The 15,953-nt window shown below is 37.5% G+C and overlaps 2 protein-coding genes across 2 annotated transcripts; one reads left to right on the top strand and one right to left on the bottom strand.

Moving 5' to 3' along the window:
- Nucleotides 1-1,761: 1,761 nt before the first annotated feature.
- LOC143465441 (organic cation transporter protein-like) lies at nucleotides 1,762-8,882 on the bottom strand. The gene is made up of 11 exons (XM_076963732.1): nucleotides 6,018-8,882; nucleotides 5,595-5,674; nucleotides 5,265-5,510; nucleotides 4,899-5,053; nucleotides 4,645-4,813; nucleotides 4,229-4,386; nucleotides 3,995-4,139; nucleotides 3,703-3,914; nucleotides 3,397-3,505; nucleotides 3,182-3,312; nucleotides 1,762-2,726 (listed from the first exon to the last, which is right to left on the bottom strand). The coding sequence occupies exons 1-11, from the start codon at nucleotides 6,225-6,227 to the stop codon at nucleotides 2,596-2,598; spliced, it is 1,746 nt and encodes a 581-aa protein (XP_076819847.1). The 5' UTR covers nucleotides 6,228-8,882; the 3' UTR covers nucleotides 1,762-2,595.
- Nucleotides 8,883-9,920: 1,038 nt separating this feature from the next.
- On the top strand, nucleotides 9,921-15,862 carry LOC143465533 (organic cation transporter protein-like). The gene is made up of 11 exons (XM_076963878.1): nucleotides 9,921-12,246; nucleotides 12,790-12,869; nucleotides 12,958-13,203; nucleotides 13,273-13,427; nucleotides 13,509-13,677; nucleotides 14,264-14,421; nucleotides 14,522-14,651; nucleotides 14,733-14,947; nucleotides 15,079-15,184; nucleotides 15,269-15,399; nucleotides 15,595-15,862. Exons 1-11 carry the CDS (start codon nucleotides 12,007-12,009, stop codon nucleotides 15,726-15,728), a joined length of 1,764 nt encoding a protein of 587 aa, XP_076819993.1. The 5' UTR covers nucleotides 9,921-12,006; the 3' UTR covers nucleotides 15,729-15,862.
- Nucleotides 15,863-15,953: the final 91 nt, after the last annotated feature.

The following is a 15,953-nucleotide window of genomic DNA, read 5'->3' as shown; positions in this document are numbered from 1 at the left end:
TCCCTCAGGTTTCTAGAAAAAAGACTGCCTTAATCTAAAATTGGAAAGGTTACAATTGTACCCATGCAGTAGGACAAAGGTTAAACACGCTTGATTAGACAAACATAAACAAATTGCTGAGCCAACTGTGTTTGCAGCCAATTGCTTTTGCACCTTCAATATAATGTGTTGCATAGTAGATTTTGAATAAATTATCTCAAAAATATAAAAAACGATTCCATAATGATTTGACATAATTTGGTTTGTGGCTCGAATCATATCAACCGAGATTTCCATGTTAACATGAATCAAGTCTATAGTCTTTTAAGCACCAAAACACAAGTCAAGTTTTTCCAAAAACCTGACTCGAGTTAGACTCAGAAATGTAAAGATGGAAAGATTCGAGTCTTTCCATCTCTGCTTAAGGGAAGGATATATATATAGCCTACTGCAGGCATGCACAACATACGGCCCGCGGGCCGCATGCGGCCCACGAGATATTCCGTGATTTCGCTCATTCAGGCATTTTCTCCACGGTTACAGTTAGATAATCAACGAATCCGATGCTTTACCGCCGCTAAGCGTTAAAAACAACTAGATACTGTAGTGCGAGAGGCAACCGTCTCTTGACAGTAACCATCTTCTCAACGATATCTCTTATTCAACGGTTAATCGGTCACATTATATAAAGTAGGCTACACGTTAGTTACAACAACGTTAGCACGCGGCCCGCGAAAATTTTTTTTTAGCTAAAACGGCCCGTGTACTGTTTTGAGTTGTGCATGCCTGGCCTACTGTATGTGGCGCACAAGTTATATTGAATGATAACTATACATAACTGAATGTTCAGACTTTTCGAGAGGCGAAATGTCCTTTCCAACAATGAAATAATTATAAGATAACCGCTTAAACTTCTATGGCAAAGGTGCGATATACACAAACCGATAGCACAAGCCCAAGGTTATAAATGCGTCTTTATTTTAATACTTTCTAATAAAAACTGAACTACAGTAATGAAGCTTCCACCAAGTTTACAAGGACACACACGAAAACGTGAGGTAATAGTAAAAGGTTCCAACAAACCAAATTATACTGTTCTAAACAAATTTTGGGTTTGAGATAATTGTGCGGCCTAATTGTTTGCCACACGACTCTCTCCAGCAGATGAAGCTAATTGGTAGAAAGCCAAGTTGAAAGAAGGCCTCATTAAAAGTCGTAGTCAATTGGCCCGTCTGACTTCCCCCTCTGCTCTGGTCTGGAGGCAGGCTACCTATTAGAGTTAGACTATTAGAGTTTGAGCGACAAGCGGAGGGGCATATCAGGCCATCTAAAATGCGACGCATTTCCTTGCCGAAATAGTGACTTAATACTGTTTGCCACTTTTCATAGCAGGCTGCCATTGAATAATGAAATAGTTTTCAGCGTTTGCCATCATATATTTCAACTGATAGTCTACTTTCACCATTGTTTTACTTTCTCGCAATTTCAAATGCAAAGGTTGCCCAGCTTGGACAGCTGGTAAATAACTTTCTAATGACAAATTTTAATCGTCATTACAGTGTTGCTACAGCCAGTGTTTTGTAACGTTAACTTTTGGCAAACTTGACATTTGCTGACAAATATAGAAGGTCGATCAAGACTCAAGAGCGTATAAATTTTTTTTAGAAGATGGGATAGAAAAGTCTGGGACTGTTATGATGATTAGATGATTCCGTGAAGGAAGGTTTTGTGTCCTTCTCTGTCAGCACAGAAATCGCACGCACTGTACATAGGCTACAGTAGTTACAAGCAAATCCAAATTTGTATTACAAATGATCCAGTATGAAAACAGTGGACTGTCGAACACAAAACAAATGATGGCAATTGCTGATACGTCTTGCCCCTCACGTTAAGATAACAAAAGAAAGAAGTAACCAAGCAAAGAATGCAGCAAGTACGTGTTAATTAATGAAAGTACGAATCGTAATGGCAGCAATGCACAGCTAAAAGCAACATACGACGAAATGGGACTAACACGTAAAGGAATGTGGCGGTGCCGGCAAAAGTTTTTTAAAATTTCATTTGTCATAAAACACGCTGATGCTGGTGGCATCAGTTTTTGCAATAAAATGGTCCACGTAGGACCGTAGGTCTTAGTTAGAGGCTATATGAAAGTTTCGTAAGCTGCGCTATTCTAGAAGTTTTGCCATATGGCTGTAATGTAGCCTACGCATATAACAGTGTGTCTAAACCAGAAATGGTGTGTTATGTGAGTTCAACCAGCATCTTTCAATTTCGGCGTAATAGGAACCAAGCGTATTTCTCTAAATTTTACATAATGCGTTAGAGACACTTTGGAATAAAAAAGAGAAAAATGCTGAAAAGTTGTTCGCAAACACCTTCCACTGAAATTATCCGTTTGGAGCTTTGCTTATGTAACATGTATAGGCACATTCGCACCACGTTTACGATGCCAACACTATAGGCCCTTATATGCGAATTTGATTAATTTATATTACATAACAAGCGTTTTTGCAGCAACAAATTGCTAGTAGGCCAATAGGAAAACGACATAGATAGAATGTTAGCTTTTTGTTTTCTGATCATCAGAAAATGGACCAATTCCTAATTGATAATTTATTTATTTCTGAAACGTTTGATGGCAACAAGCAGAGGTCCTGGATGTGACGCAATGAATTCTTCCCCTTCCTCCATTGTAGAAGGAAGTTTGATCTTGCCGGTTTCCGGTAGGTTAAGAATGACAACAGCTTTGAAATAAAACTCAACCATTTGATAAAATTTCAAATGCATACAAATTTAAAATTCAGTGGCCTAAAGGGTTATAAAAGATTTAGAAGCGCTTAAAATATTTTAATTACACTGAACTTTTTCGTAAATTTTTTAGCATAAGTAGGCCTATATAAAGTAAACCAGCACTGGCAATATTTTTTGACAACAAAACTTCTACCTATTTTGTTTAACTACACATCTCATAGAATTCCAACCATAGCCTATCAGTGGCTCACAAATTTCGCCGGTAAATGCGTTTGTTATTTCGAACACAAACATCTGTTACGAACCTCTATAGACATGTTCGTGTTCTTGGGATTGCAGCAAGACTCGAACAAGCGAATGAAATGACAATGTATTGTATGTCTTAACCGGTTTCGTGTAAAAAATTTTCGTTTTCTTCAGTTTAATTAGATGATAAAAATATGCGTACCTGCAACCAAAGATATGATTCCAAATATCGTGTATGGCAGGTTAGGAGCGATCAGAGTTAACATCGCTATTAGCGGCGATGCGATTCCTCCAGCTCGAGCCCATGCGCTGCACATGCCAGTTGCTGCACTCCTGCACGTGGCATATCGGGAGAATAAGCCGAAATAATGGAAAATGTTAGGAAAGTTCACATAATAATCAGTGCCAGCTTCTCACCTTATTGGTGTTGGGAAAACTTCACTAACGTGGATGTACATGAGAGCAAATGCGAACGATATGAAAAATTTCGCCATCACAGATGATGCAATGTACAACCAATTGATCTCTTAATATACATATTTTTTGCTTCAGTTAGTCAGTTGATTGACAAAATACATAAAACACATTAAACCGGTCTGAATATTGAAAATATGAAAAGCAGAATTTTTAACTAAGCTATTTACTCATGGTTAATGCATACTTTGCGTGTTATTTTAGTGTAAAACGTTTTTGTGGATACTGTAAGCTTATTTTGGTATTTACCGTTTATATAGGGCATCATAATGCACAAAATGCCAGCCACAGCTTCAGAGACAGACATGAAAACCACTCTCCCGAATTTGTTAGTCAGCGGAATGACAATGACGTAGCTGATTAGTTCCATTAATGAGGCCACAAACAGATTGAAAAAAGAATCACCGCCAAGTTCAGCCGCATTCAATGTAAGACCGTAGTAGACACATGAAACAGCAAACCTAAAAGTTGTTTCTATGTATAATAAGATTGATGGAGCTTCGCACAGTTAACGAAGTAGGTTAGAAGAAACTAAAATTACCAATTGTAGAAATGAGCAAGAGAAACTTTTCGAAGTGCAGGCGTACGTAGCATGTCCGCTATCCCATATTGCGGTTGCTCGACGAACACGTTTTCGCCTTTTCCATCACTAACTCTGCCTTCACTTTGTTCAGCTCGTAATTCCCCTTTAGTTACAGAAACAAAGTATTTTCTTTATTTTACCGACTGTAAATAAAACTGCAATAATTGGTTTGCCTTTTAAGAAAAAACTTACCATTATCTCTTGCAGGGGAAAATTCTTCATCAGAACCGTCAAATTGAGAGATTTTAGGTTGTAAGTAACGGTTGTATGCATAGATAAGGTCTATCACTCTTTCCGCTTCCTGGTGTCTATTTCTATATATGAGCCAACGGGGAGACTCTGGTATCAACCTATATACAGTATACATACTGAAAATGCAAACCATTGTCCATTAATTCAAGTATATATTGCATTAATCCGTGTAGATTAATGGTTGGCTTTTTGTATAGATGCCATTAAAAGTAAACATTCTTATGGTTTCCTGTTACATAAAGCTATAAGCTCTATCACCGTTAACATTAACGGCTGTTTGCATGCCATAGAAGGGCAAATTCTCAAAGCCTGAATTTGGAAAGTCTATAAATATCCTAAACACAACCATTTCTCACCACCAAACGATGATTGAAAACGCCACTGGAACTGTTAAGACCAGCTGAATTATCCTCCAGTCTCGAGCAACAAAGGCGACCATGGACAAGGCAATTAAACCAAGCGCAAAGAAAACTTCCGTTAATTGTTGCAAGCTGACACGATGTTGGACGACGACCATTTCTGATACTGCCATTATTAACATATACTTTTGTGTGTAACATGTAAGCTATCTGTAAGTAGGCAATGTTAACTATATGTGATGAATACTTACTTAATACAAACAGAAGGACAAAGGGTGCATACACAAATAGACCCATAATAGACTTCAGTACACTGTATGCCACATAAGATTGAGCAAATGCGGTTGCTACTCCAAACACCAAGCATCCAATGGAGCACATTAGAAATGAATGACGACGACCCACTCTAAACAGAAAGAAACCAAAGTGTTAGCAACCTAAGCTAGTAAGCTGTACCAAAAAACGTGAAGTAGTTTATGTCACAAACCTTGTTGAAAGCTTACAAAAGATATAGGATAGGCCTAATAATAATAATTATCTTTGGATTTAAATGGTAAATATGATTGTACGAATTTGCAAGCAATTTCGATTCTAACGCTTTATACCAACTGGCTTACCTATCAGCAAGACTTCCAAACAAGATGTTGCCCAACAGCACACCCAGCATGAAGCAGGATTGAGAAATATAACGCGCCCAAGTGCTTCCACAAACCAATGAAAAATCTGTGACAATAGTGTTGCGCATGACAGACCGATCGTATGTCCACTTCTGGCATGGGACGGTATCTATGTTGGCGGGAGTCTCCGTTGTGTTATTCGGATCAAACCAGTAAGAACAGTTTATGTCCGGTCCGGGTTCGTAGCTACAAAAAGTTTGAAAATATGTATGTCAATGTTTAGCCTACTGGCTAAAGGCAAAACAAAAATTTGCTAAGTAACAGACCTACCGAAAACATGTGGACGGTTTGCCTCTCTCATTTGGAACGGCGTTTGCGTATAAGTCATGAGACCATGTTTTGTTGCATTTCTGGAACCATATAAGTTCATATGTCATAGCTAGAGCACAATAGTGCGTTACTTTTAAAAGCGTTATAGGTTACCCACGATAATATGAAATAGAAATACGCCTATCTGTAGCCCATTTTGACGTTAAAATGCTCGTTAGGATACGCTACAGTACACTGTATTAATGTTTATCATGTGATTTCTGATTGTACCCCTATAAAATTGTGGTTGGTTTTTAAACAAAAGGCTTCTTATTGAAAATGCGTATATTCAACGAAAATCTAAATAGGTACGACGCGCAGTCATATTATTTACACAAGTGTATTTTATTTGAGACAAGTTGATCATGATTGCAGAATACTTACCATTTCTAATTCTTCTACATAGGGCAAATCACAAAAATGAGTTGGTTTGTAACCTTCAAAAATACTGGATCCCATATTTGCGCCGACTAGTACAAGCGGTAGCATGGTGAGTAGAATGAGCCAACCGTGAAACAATCCACAAGCGCCTGCCTTTTGAAGAGCGCTTTCTACATCTTTAATTTCGTCAATATCATCTTTACCGTTATCCATTTTAACATTCCACGTTCAAAACATTAGCTGTAACCATCATGTACGTATATCATAGAGCTGTCCGCAGGAATATACGAAAACTTTTCAGCTAAGTAGTTTTGCTTATTACAACAGGCGATTTGAGTGATGTAGCAGAGTTGCAAACGGGCCTTATATTGTTAATCCGAACCCGGCCTGAAAATTTGTTTGAAGCCCGAATTAGGCCCAAAAGTTCAACTTACTGAATGAATCAAAGTCATCTTTTGTAGCCATTTTTTAACCGTCATCCTTTTCCAAGTTGCACTGTACGCTTTGCGTGAAGTTTTTGGCACTCTGCGTGCATGCACATTCATTTACAAAGAAAGTGAAATTACGACGCAAATGTAGCAGAGTGTGAGTATACATACATTCGGGCCCGTATCTGGCCCGAATTTATTTTCAAACTTAAACCCGACTTAATTTGGCCCAACTTACAACTCTGTTATATAACCTATATGTTTCACGGACGTGGTACATAAAACTCCAAGATAAAAAAGCTTTCCAGCCATTTTTCAAAGAATAACACTGGTCTACACAAAATTTCAGGTTTTGACTTTGAGAACTGATTTAGAGTAATTTGGGGTCGCTGATTTCAAATCTGTAATTATTTTTTCTCTAACACGTCAGGATTTTGAGATAGGTAAGATCCTCTAGAAAGAAAAATTGAACTTTTTGGTCCAAAAATGTAAACACTTTCTAGATTCTACTAGACAATTACCTATCGTTAATGACAGATCTGTAAGTTGATGAGCAGATAGGTCTATTCACAAATATAATTTATGTATGTAATTGTTAACTATATCCCACAAATAACATGCGGAAACACAAAATCATGATTTTCTTTTGTATGATGCTTTTGAAACATCTCTTTTTAAACTCCAGCAATAGTCTGCCATCATGTGACAGTCCCATCGCTTTTGGTAGCGCTCTTCCATCGTTTTAATGTCTTGGTGAAAACGTTCCCCCTGCTCCTCACTGACGCTGCCAAGGTTTTCGGGAATTTTATCGGCATAGCTTTTAAAAAATTGAACTTTAATGCTCATATTGCAACCCAAACCTTCAAAGCTGGAGAGCAACTCTTGCAACAGATCTTTGTAATTGTCCGCTTTCTTGTTTCCGAGAAAGCTGTTTATGACTTCAACAAAAGCTTTCCAAGCTCTAACTTCCTTTGAAGACATAGATGACATACAATTTGAGTCTTTTAGTAATTGTCGAATTTGAGGCCCATTGAATATTCCAGCTTTTAGTTTTTCTTCAGTTAACCCAGGAAACACCAAGCATATATTTGAAGCATTTTCCATGAAAGTTGAGAGCTTTAAGATATTGCTTCATGATCCCAAGTTTAATATGCGAAGGCGGAAGAATGATCTTTTCTGCTATCACCAGTGGCTCATGGATGACATTTTTATCGCCTGGTGTTAAACTGTCTCTATCTCTCTCTCTCTCTAAACTATCTATTGTTTGGGTCATTGCAGCACTTTCTTCTTTTACTAAAGGTAGACATTTTTAATTTAGAAACTACTTGACTAAATGATCCAAATACAAAACCAATAAGCGAAATTGAGCTACTGACAAGTCTGATATAGCAGCAAAACTAGCAACTTTTTGTGAAACAGCATTCCTGGTTAGTTTTAATATCCACCCTCACCTGTGCTATCTTGCTTATCTTACAGCTAACTGCCTCCTTTTGCCAACAACTAACTAGTGTGTGGGTTTACCAGTCAAAGAAAAAAAAATACAACACGTGCTAAATTTGAGTTCCCACCAATGCTGCATCCTTTTCAGAATTAATACAAACGTTTGAACAAAATAATATTGTTACTTTTTTCAAAAGCAAAACATTCCAGTCTGCTTTTCTTCAAATTGCAAGATCAAAACTAAATCAATAATATGTTAATTCTGATTTGTTGGCCTACAGTTAGGAAATCATAACTCGCTAGAAACCGTGTGACCTCATGCCAGTAAAACGAGTTGCCAACTGCCAGGTGCTAACTCATTTGGAATTAATGGTAGGGGTGCTCTAATGTGGCTAAATTTCGTTGTATTCCTCTTCCAAAACAAAAATGACAAGCATATAGAGTACTTCAACACATACGCAAACCAATTAAAGTAGTCAAACCATAATGTTGGGTTGTGAAATTAAAACTGTTCATAACTAAAAAACCTGACGTGATAGAGCAAATCTGAGTTCAAATTCGGATTCAGCGACCCCAAATTAGTTAGAATCAGTTGACAAATCAAAACTAGACAAAAAATTCTTTTTTGTAGACCAGTGTAATACAACTGAGCTCTGTTTTTTTGTAAAAACATTATGTTTTAAAGTATTAAACCTTAGGTGACAAACTGTTGTTCTTAGATATTTTTGGTTCTAACCATACCTGCTGCCTACTTACGCCTGAAATGAGTTATAATTTAGCACATGCACATCACAGCTTACATGTAATTTGGTTATAAGCTGCTTGAAAATCATTAAAACCTGACCATATGTTTGCAACTTTTAAATTGCACAATAACATAACGAGTATAATGTTATGACGAAATTTTTGACTCTGATCTGGTTTCAACACTGCTTTGCATTCCTTGCCTTGAAAACATGTTTGTTGTCCAACACTTGCAAAAGACTTGCTGACATAAAGGTTTAGTCATCAGAAATAGGTTATCGTTTCATTGTCACAGGTTTTCGTGGTGAAAACATCTCTCTTTGCTCAAGTCGTCCGCAATGCTAACTTGTAACACTCTTGGCCGTCACTAAAAATATGGGCGTGTCCCTATAGTCTTAAAATGCCCTTCATTCGAGCTCATTGTGATGCAAGCTGCTTTTGTAGAAGTGGAACCCTAAAACTTTGAGACCGTAAACACGACAACTAAGTTTACGAAGAGCTTCAACTGTTTGTTCTTTCTTTGAACGTTATAAATTGATGTTTGCCGAGCTCCAATTTTATTTTACAAACTGGGACTCTAGACAAACATAGAAGAACGTTTAACTTTTGCTGTTAAATGTTGCATATAGCTCGGCAATCGTTATTTTCTACGTTTCTGAACAACATGCATATAATCACAAGTTAAGCAATATAAAAGAATGATAACAAAACAAATAACACTTTGACAGAAATTTTGCGATAAAGTATTATAGTCACCTATAGGAAGGCATATTGGTTCCTTCTGTGGTACAACATCATTAATTTTAAAAACAGTCTGTCAGCAAATGGAACAATAGGCTACCAATAGCATGCTGTTAAGTTAACTGTAAAAAATATTTACGTGAACTCATTCCGGTGATGATCTTATTCTGTTTTTTAAATAGGTCTATTACCACAAACTCCCACTAATACGCCATAGTGATAAATTTGTTTCTACGATGAATGCTTGTGTGCTCATTATTATGTAACCCTGCCTTGTTCGAAATCAAAACTGTTGATATTAATCAAACCCCAAAGATGCTGAATAGTATAAGATTGCATTAATTTTAACGTCGGTATACGTCAATACTTCTATTGTTGCTGTGATGCACACTGTATCTGATGGTGGTGTTTGTGAGCGTTTATTGACTTACTTCAACGTTCAACTATGTTGCTGAGTAATGTCTTTCAGCCTCGATCTGGTCGTGAATATGTTTTACAATCAGTGAGTGTTATATAACACGTTTTGACTTCTGTTATATTGTTTTCTACCGGTATTTGTAAACGTCATCTAGCAGCCAGTGAGGTCAATAATGTTTGTTTTGTAGGCTGTATATTTCATTTGCTAAATGGAAGTCCGACAGCTTACACGTCTGTTTTAAAGATGATGCTCGATTGACTTGATACTGATTGCTGTACATGGTTTTTTTGTCATCAGTATAAGCACGAACGTTTCCTTATAGTTATATTGTTAATATATACTATATGGCTTAGGCACAGTCAATTAAACAGAAGGAGGATTTACCATCTGATAGACCGGGTTCTCTGAAGTGATTTTAGGTAACGAATAAGTCGAAAACTTCTATTTTTCGCAACAGAAAACACATAATAGAAAAAGGGCACGAAAAATACAAGCATGAATATGTTAGTTACAAAGTTTCAGTTGAGGATTGAATTATTACCAGTATGTGAAGTAATATACATACCATCATACATAGTTCTACACTGGACGTGATGTATAGGCATATACTTTGTAGAACTCGATCGATCGACAACGCACTAGGTTCACATATAGCCTACAGTCAATACACCGCGTATGTAAGAACCCAACTCTTTTGGCCCATAGGCCTTTTTACGTTTTCATTGTTTTAGCTTATCGCATTTTCTTGATTGCGAGTACTTATCAGCTATAACCTATTGGAAAACATATGATAGGTGCAGGGGCGTAGCCAGGGCGGGCAAAAGGCGCCTTTGCCCCTCCCAAAATTTTAACAACGGAAAGGTTATTTGGAAGGGCTCGGTAATAGTTCATATTTTTACACTTATGCTTATAAATAAATCTGTATAAAGTTACTTAAAATTGGTATTCTTTACTTTCGCACTCCGATTCCAGGATCTAGTATTGAAAAATTAATAGGTCGTATTTCCTTTTGTACTTCCTCATAACTCCTCTCCATTTAGCCTATTTAGGCTTTCATGTCACAGTACGAAAGTAAATAAATAAAAATATATTAAAATATTGTTTTCAACCTTGGATAATGTTGACATTGTAGCGCGGGCTGCTCAAGCAGTTTGCTAATCTAATATTGCTCCATGAATAATACGAAATATGAAATCTGTTAATAAGAAATGGTGACGTCATGAATGACACCAAAAATCTCGCCCTCTCCAATTATATTTTTTTGCTACGCCCTTAGAGAGGTGGGCATACGGTGTTTAGAAATCGTTGTACACGGCGTTCAAAAATGTAGCCTATACCATAGATTGGTAGCTATCGTACGTATAAATATGAGACTATAAAATTTCATTTTTAGGCGTTTTAAAGCGGTTTTTGAGGCGTAAAAATCGTAAATGTCTGTGCTTTGAGCTTTTTCGGTGGGATGGGAAGACACGGGTATTGTAAATCGAGTTTGTAAAAACTTTTGGTCTCTCCTCTGAACGCGATTTTAAATATGCCACTGTGTACAGTATATAATCGGTTTAGGAACGCAAAGATCCATCGACTTATCGTTTGATTTTCAAATCCTATCAATTGCCAAAATTATCGCGCCGCAATGTGTTTAGGCATTTTGTACCTGAATGTAATCGTTGGACTTTTAGTTACTTTATTGCAGCTCGAGCATGTTCGTTTCTTGAAGGTTTTTCTTGCGTTTACTTTTCTCGAAACCTTGTTTGCCTACTGGTGTGCCATTGGCAAGTATAAAATATAGCCGATATCGTTTGTGAAAGCAATTTATGTCACGGATGATTAAGCGTTTTAAATATCTCGCACGTATTTTACACAAAGCAATAGAGCCTAGAACAATAGTGACTCTTGTCAGTTGTGGAAACGATCCTCGAAATACGGAACCAGTTGTGCAATCACTTACGAACTGCAAAGTATCGTTTACATGAATAAAAAACAAATTAAAGGCGCATAGAAGAAGTACGTTGGGGCCAAAAGCAGGCTATTTTTATGTGAGGTGTATATAAGAGTAGGCAGATTAAAGCGTAGAAGAAAGCTTGCAAGTTCATTTAGTATAGTCTTGCAGAGCTCTCTCGACCCCAGGTATTCCGACGATATTTCTATGTGGAGACCCGATACGACTTATGCAGTTATAGATTAAGGGTTAAATTTGTTACGTACAGTAGATGTCGTTTCCATGCTAAAACGGATTGATAGCAGGTGTGAAATGGGCAGCAACAGAAAAAATATCAATGAAATTGAAGACGTCGAAACCGCTCTTAGAAACGCTGGTGCTTGTGGATTATTTCACATTTGGCTTATTTTACTCACTATGCTTCCTTTCACACTAACCAGCGCAAACATGGCATCAAGCATCTTTGAAGGTTACATTCCAAACCATCGTTGTGACCTGCCTTTCGTGGACAGTTTAGAAAAGGTAAAAGTTTCAGAGAATTAAGCTACTCACGTTGGTATTTTCTTGTGCTTATTCGCGACAAAAAATTTCTATTAGGCTTTGACGCAACCGTCCTGCCTCAACCCTCACCGACCCAAAGGGATGTTATCCGCTTCGCAAAACGTTTGAGGGTTCCCCTATTTCTAATTAATTAATCACTGTAACTGTTGTGCTCGCATCTGTGTTAATTATTGCGGATATCCGCACATCTATACAGCTATAGTACAAATATAAATTGTGTGTATGATATGCAGCTTAAAATTGCAATTAATGTACACGAAGGCAGTTTTGCACCAAGGTTTCTAAGGCAAGACACTGTAAAGTGTAAACCCATAACAAAAGAGTATGAGACATTGTTTGACCTTTGTATAATTTCGTGATTTTGTCATTGTGAGGTAACTGATTCCTTACAGCACTTACCCGTCTCGCCACCGCAATGAAGGTTAAACGAGAATACTAGCACATAGCTCTTTATATTTCTGTAGCATTTACACACAGCATAAGTTATACTTACGTCTATTGCAGAAGTGCAACAAGACTTGGACTTCAACTTTGCACGTGAAAGCGGCACCTTTGGAGCGATCAAAATCTGCCGCATGTTTTCGGTAAACGACGAAAATATACAGCAGGTCTTTCTTTGGCGTATAAACGCGCATAGCTATCCAGATAAAATAGTTTTAAGTTGCGTTGCAGGTATCAGCCGGGTCCAGAGATCAACTGTTCGTACTGGTTTGATCCGAACAACACAACGGAGACTCCCGCCAACATAGATACCGTCCCATGCCAGAAGTGGACATACGATCGGTCTGTCATGCGCAACACTATTGTAACAGATTTTTCCTTGGTTTGTGGAAGCACTTGGGCGAGTTATATTTCTCAATCCTGCTTCATGCTGGGTGTGCTGTTGGGCAGCATTTTATTTGGTATCCTCTCTGACAGGTAATATGTGAGGAAGGGTGCGATCATTTCAAACTTGAGTTAATCACTAATCAAACTTTACGTATTTAGATTAGGTCGACGGCACACATTCCTTATGTGCTCAGTCGGGGGCTTAATCACGGGTACAGCAACTGCGTTCACGCAATCCTACATGTCGTATGGAATTCTGAGAACAATATCTGGGTTTTTCGTAATCCCTCCATTTTTGACCTTATATGTTTTGGGTAGGTTATGTTTCTTTTGACCTGTTTATTTTTTTGTGCATCAGCAATATTTTTTCAACAAGAAATTCTTACTTCTTTCAGTATCTGAAATGGTTGTCGTTAAATATCGTGTCAGCTTTCTGCAGCTAACTCAAGTTTGGTTTGCCACGGGTTATATTTTACTCTCATTGGTCAGTTATCTGGCAAGGGAATGGAGAACAATCCAGCTGGTTTTGTCATTGCTACAGGCATTTTCCATCGTAGTTTGGTGGTAAGTTGGTAGACTATAAACCTGCCGTAAAAGTAGTGGATATTCTGTATACGCTCACGATTCGATTTTAATTAAACATAAATATTGACCTGTACAAGTTGTATATATATAAGCAGATAATTGTATTAGCATACGAATGCATCCAAAAAACACCACCAATACCGAAACTACTGTACGTCAATCGTCAACAGTATTTCAACCACTCTCCACATGTTTGCGTTTGCAGAAAAAGTTCTTGCAATACTTCATATGCACACTTGGTCATAAATTTCCAAAAGTATCGTTTTTGTTTTTCCGCAGTATTTATAGTTTCAATGACATGTAGCCTGGAGCTTGCGGTTTTACATATCAGAAAGCTTTATTGACAGTGCTTTGTTTGTCGATAACTGCACGTAATTGCAAAGGCCTTGACGCCGCAGTTTCTGACTCAGCGTATATTAATGAAAATGCCGTTCAAACGTGTAATAACAACACATTACAACCCACTTTACGGGGCAACCTCTATGCATCAGATTGCTACTCGACTTTTGACCCGCGCTTTTTGTGACCATTTCAGGATTTTGTTATCACTTTTATGGTTATACAGGTTTATACCGGAGTCTCCTAGGTGGCTTCTTTGCCAGCATAGGCACAAAGAGGCGCAAAATGTTATCGACATGATTTATCAATACAATCATTGCTTGCGACGGGGAGACTCTGATAGACATAGACTGGATAGACAATTATCTATCACAAAAGATTACGGTTTTACTTTGTCTCACTTTTTCAATACAAATAGGTTTAATTTTATTGCTCATTCACCCAAAACCTTTATATGGCACAATACAAGAAGGTATTTTTTTAGATCTAGTCAGTGAGTTAGAAGAGATGAAGTTTAAGGGTTATGATGTCGACAGGAAACAACAACACGGTTTAACGAACTTGCTTGGTACACCTGGAATTCGAAAAGTTTCCCTTGTTCATTTCTTTCACTGGTAACTTCGGTAAAATCTTTTCGTTAAGAGAGGTAATCCAAGTAGTGTGCAAACTTTTCAGTTTTGGAAAACGTCTAACAGGTTCGCTATTTTCTGCGTTTACTTTGGGCTTACGCTGAATGCTGCAAAACTCGGCGGTGATTCTTTTTTCAATCTGATTGTGGCTTCTTTAATGGAACTCGTCAGCTACGTCATTGTCATTCCGATGACTAACAAATTTGGAAGGGTGGTTTTCATGTCTGTCTCCGAAGTTACGGCTGGCATTTTGTGCATTATGATGCCCTATATAGCGCATGGTAGCTACTACTCCTACTAGAATAATGATATAATGTTAATGCAAAACTAGCCTTACAACTGATACCAGCGTCAACCGTAATCAATTTCGTACTTTACATCCAATTTAAATATGATTTATTAAAATTTTTAGTCAATTGGCTTTACATCACCACATCTATATTGGGAAAATTTTTCATATCATTTGCATTTGCTCTCATGTTCATCCACGTTAGTGAAGTTTTCCCAACACCAATAAGGTGAGAAGCTGCCACTGATTATTATGTGAACTTTCCTAACATTTTCCATTATTTCGGCTTATTCTCCCGATATGCCACATGCAGGAGTGCAGCAACTGGCATGTGCAGCGCATGGGCTCGAGTTGGAGGAATCGCATCGCCGCTAATAGCGATGTTAACTCTGATCGCTCCTAACCTGCCATACACGATATTTGGAATCATATCTTTGGTTACAGGTATATCATGCGCATTTATTTCCTTTAAATGCAAATTGGTGCCCATAAGTTTTGAGTGGTAGCAAATGTGATTTTATAAGGGATTCACTGAACAATGATCTAGAAATTGAAAAAGTTTACAACAGCAATCTTGCTATGTAAAATGATTGTAATTCAAGGACATTGGAAAAAATATAAAATGAACTCGTTTTGCAGCATTTGTTATTCTAATCCTCCCGGAAACTGGCAATGTAAAACTTCCTTCAACAATAGAAGAAGGAGAAGAATTTATCAAGTCACATCCAGGGCCTTTGCTTGTTCTCATGCGGCGTTTTCAGAGAAAAACATAAATATTCCGCCAGCTTCGTTATAGCTACGCGTAGTGTGTTGATTGTGTGCAAATAAGATAAATGTTGGCATGTAGCCTATAGCAAAAGTAGTATTCTGACTGTGTTACTATCTTGTCGATAAATTTCTCTACCTACTTTTATGTCTGTTTATTTGATCCCATTGATATAGCATCAGCCAATGGTCAAATAAAATATTAAGTGTTTTCGAAGTACTTTATGTACTTT

Source organism: Clavelina lepadiformis, chromosome 7 (genome assembly GCF_947623445.1).
Source record: "Clavelina lepadiformis chromosome 7, kaClaLepa1.1, whole genome shotgun sequence".
Lineage (NCBI taxonomy): Eukaryota > Metazoa > Chordata > Ascidiacea > Aplousobranchia > Clavelinidae > Clavelina > Clavelina lepadiformis.
The sequence above is the reverse complement of the archived record's forward strand: the minus strand, read 5'-3'. Positions and strand labels throughout refer to the sequence as shown.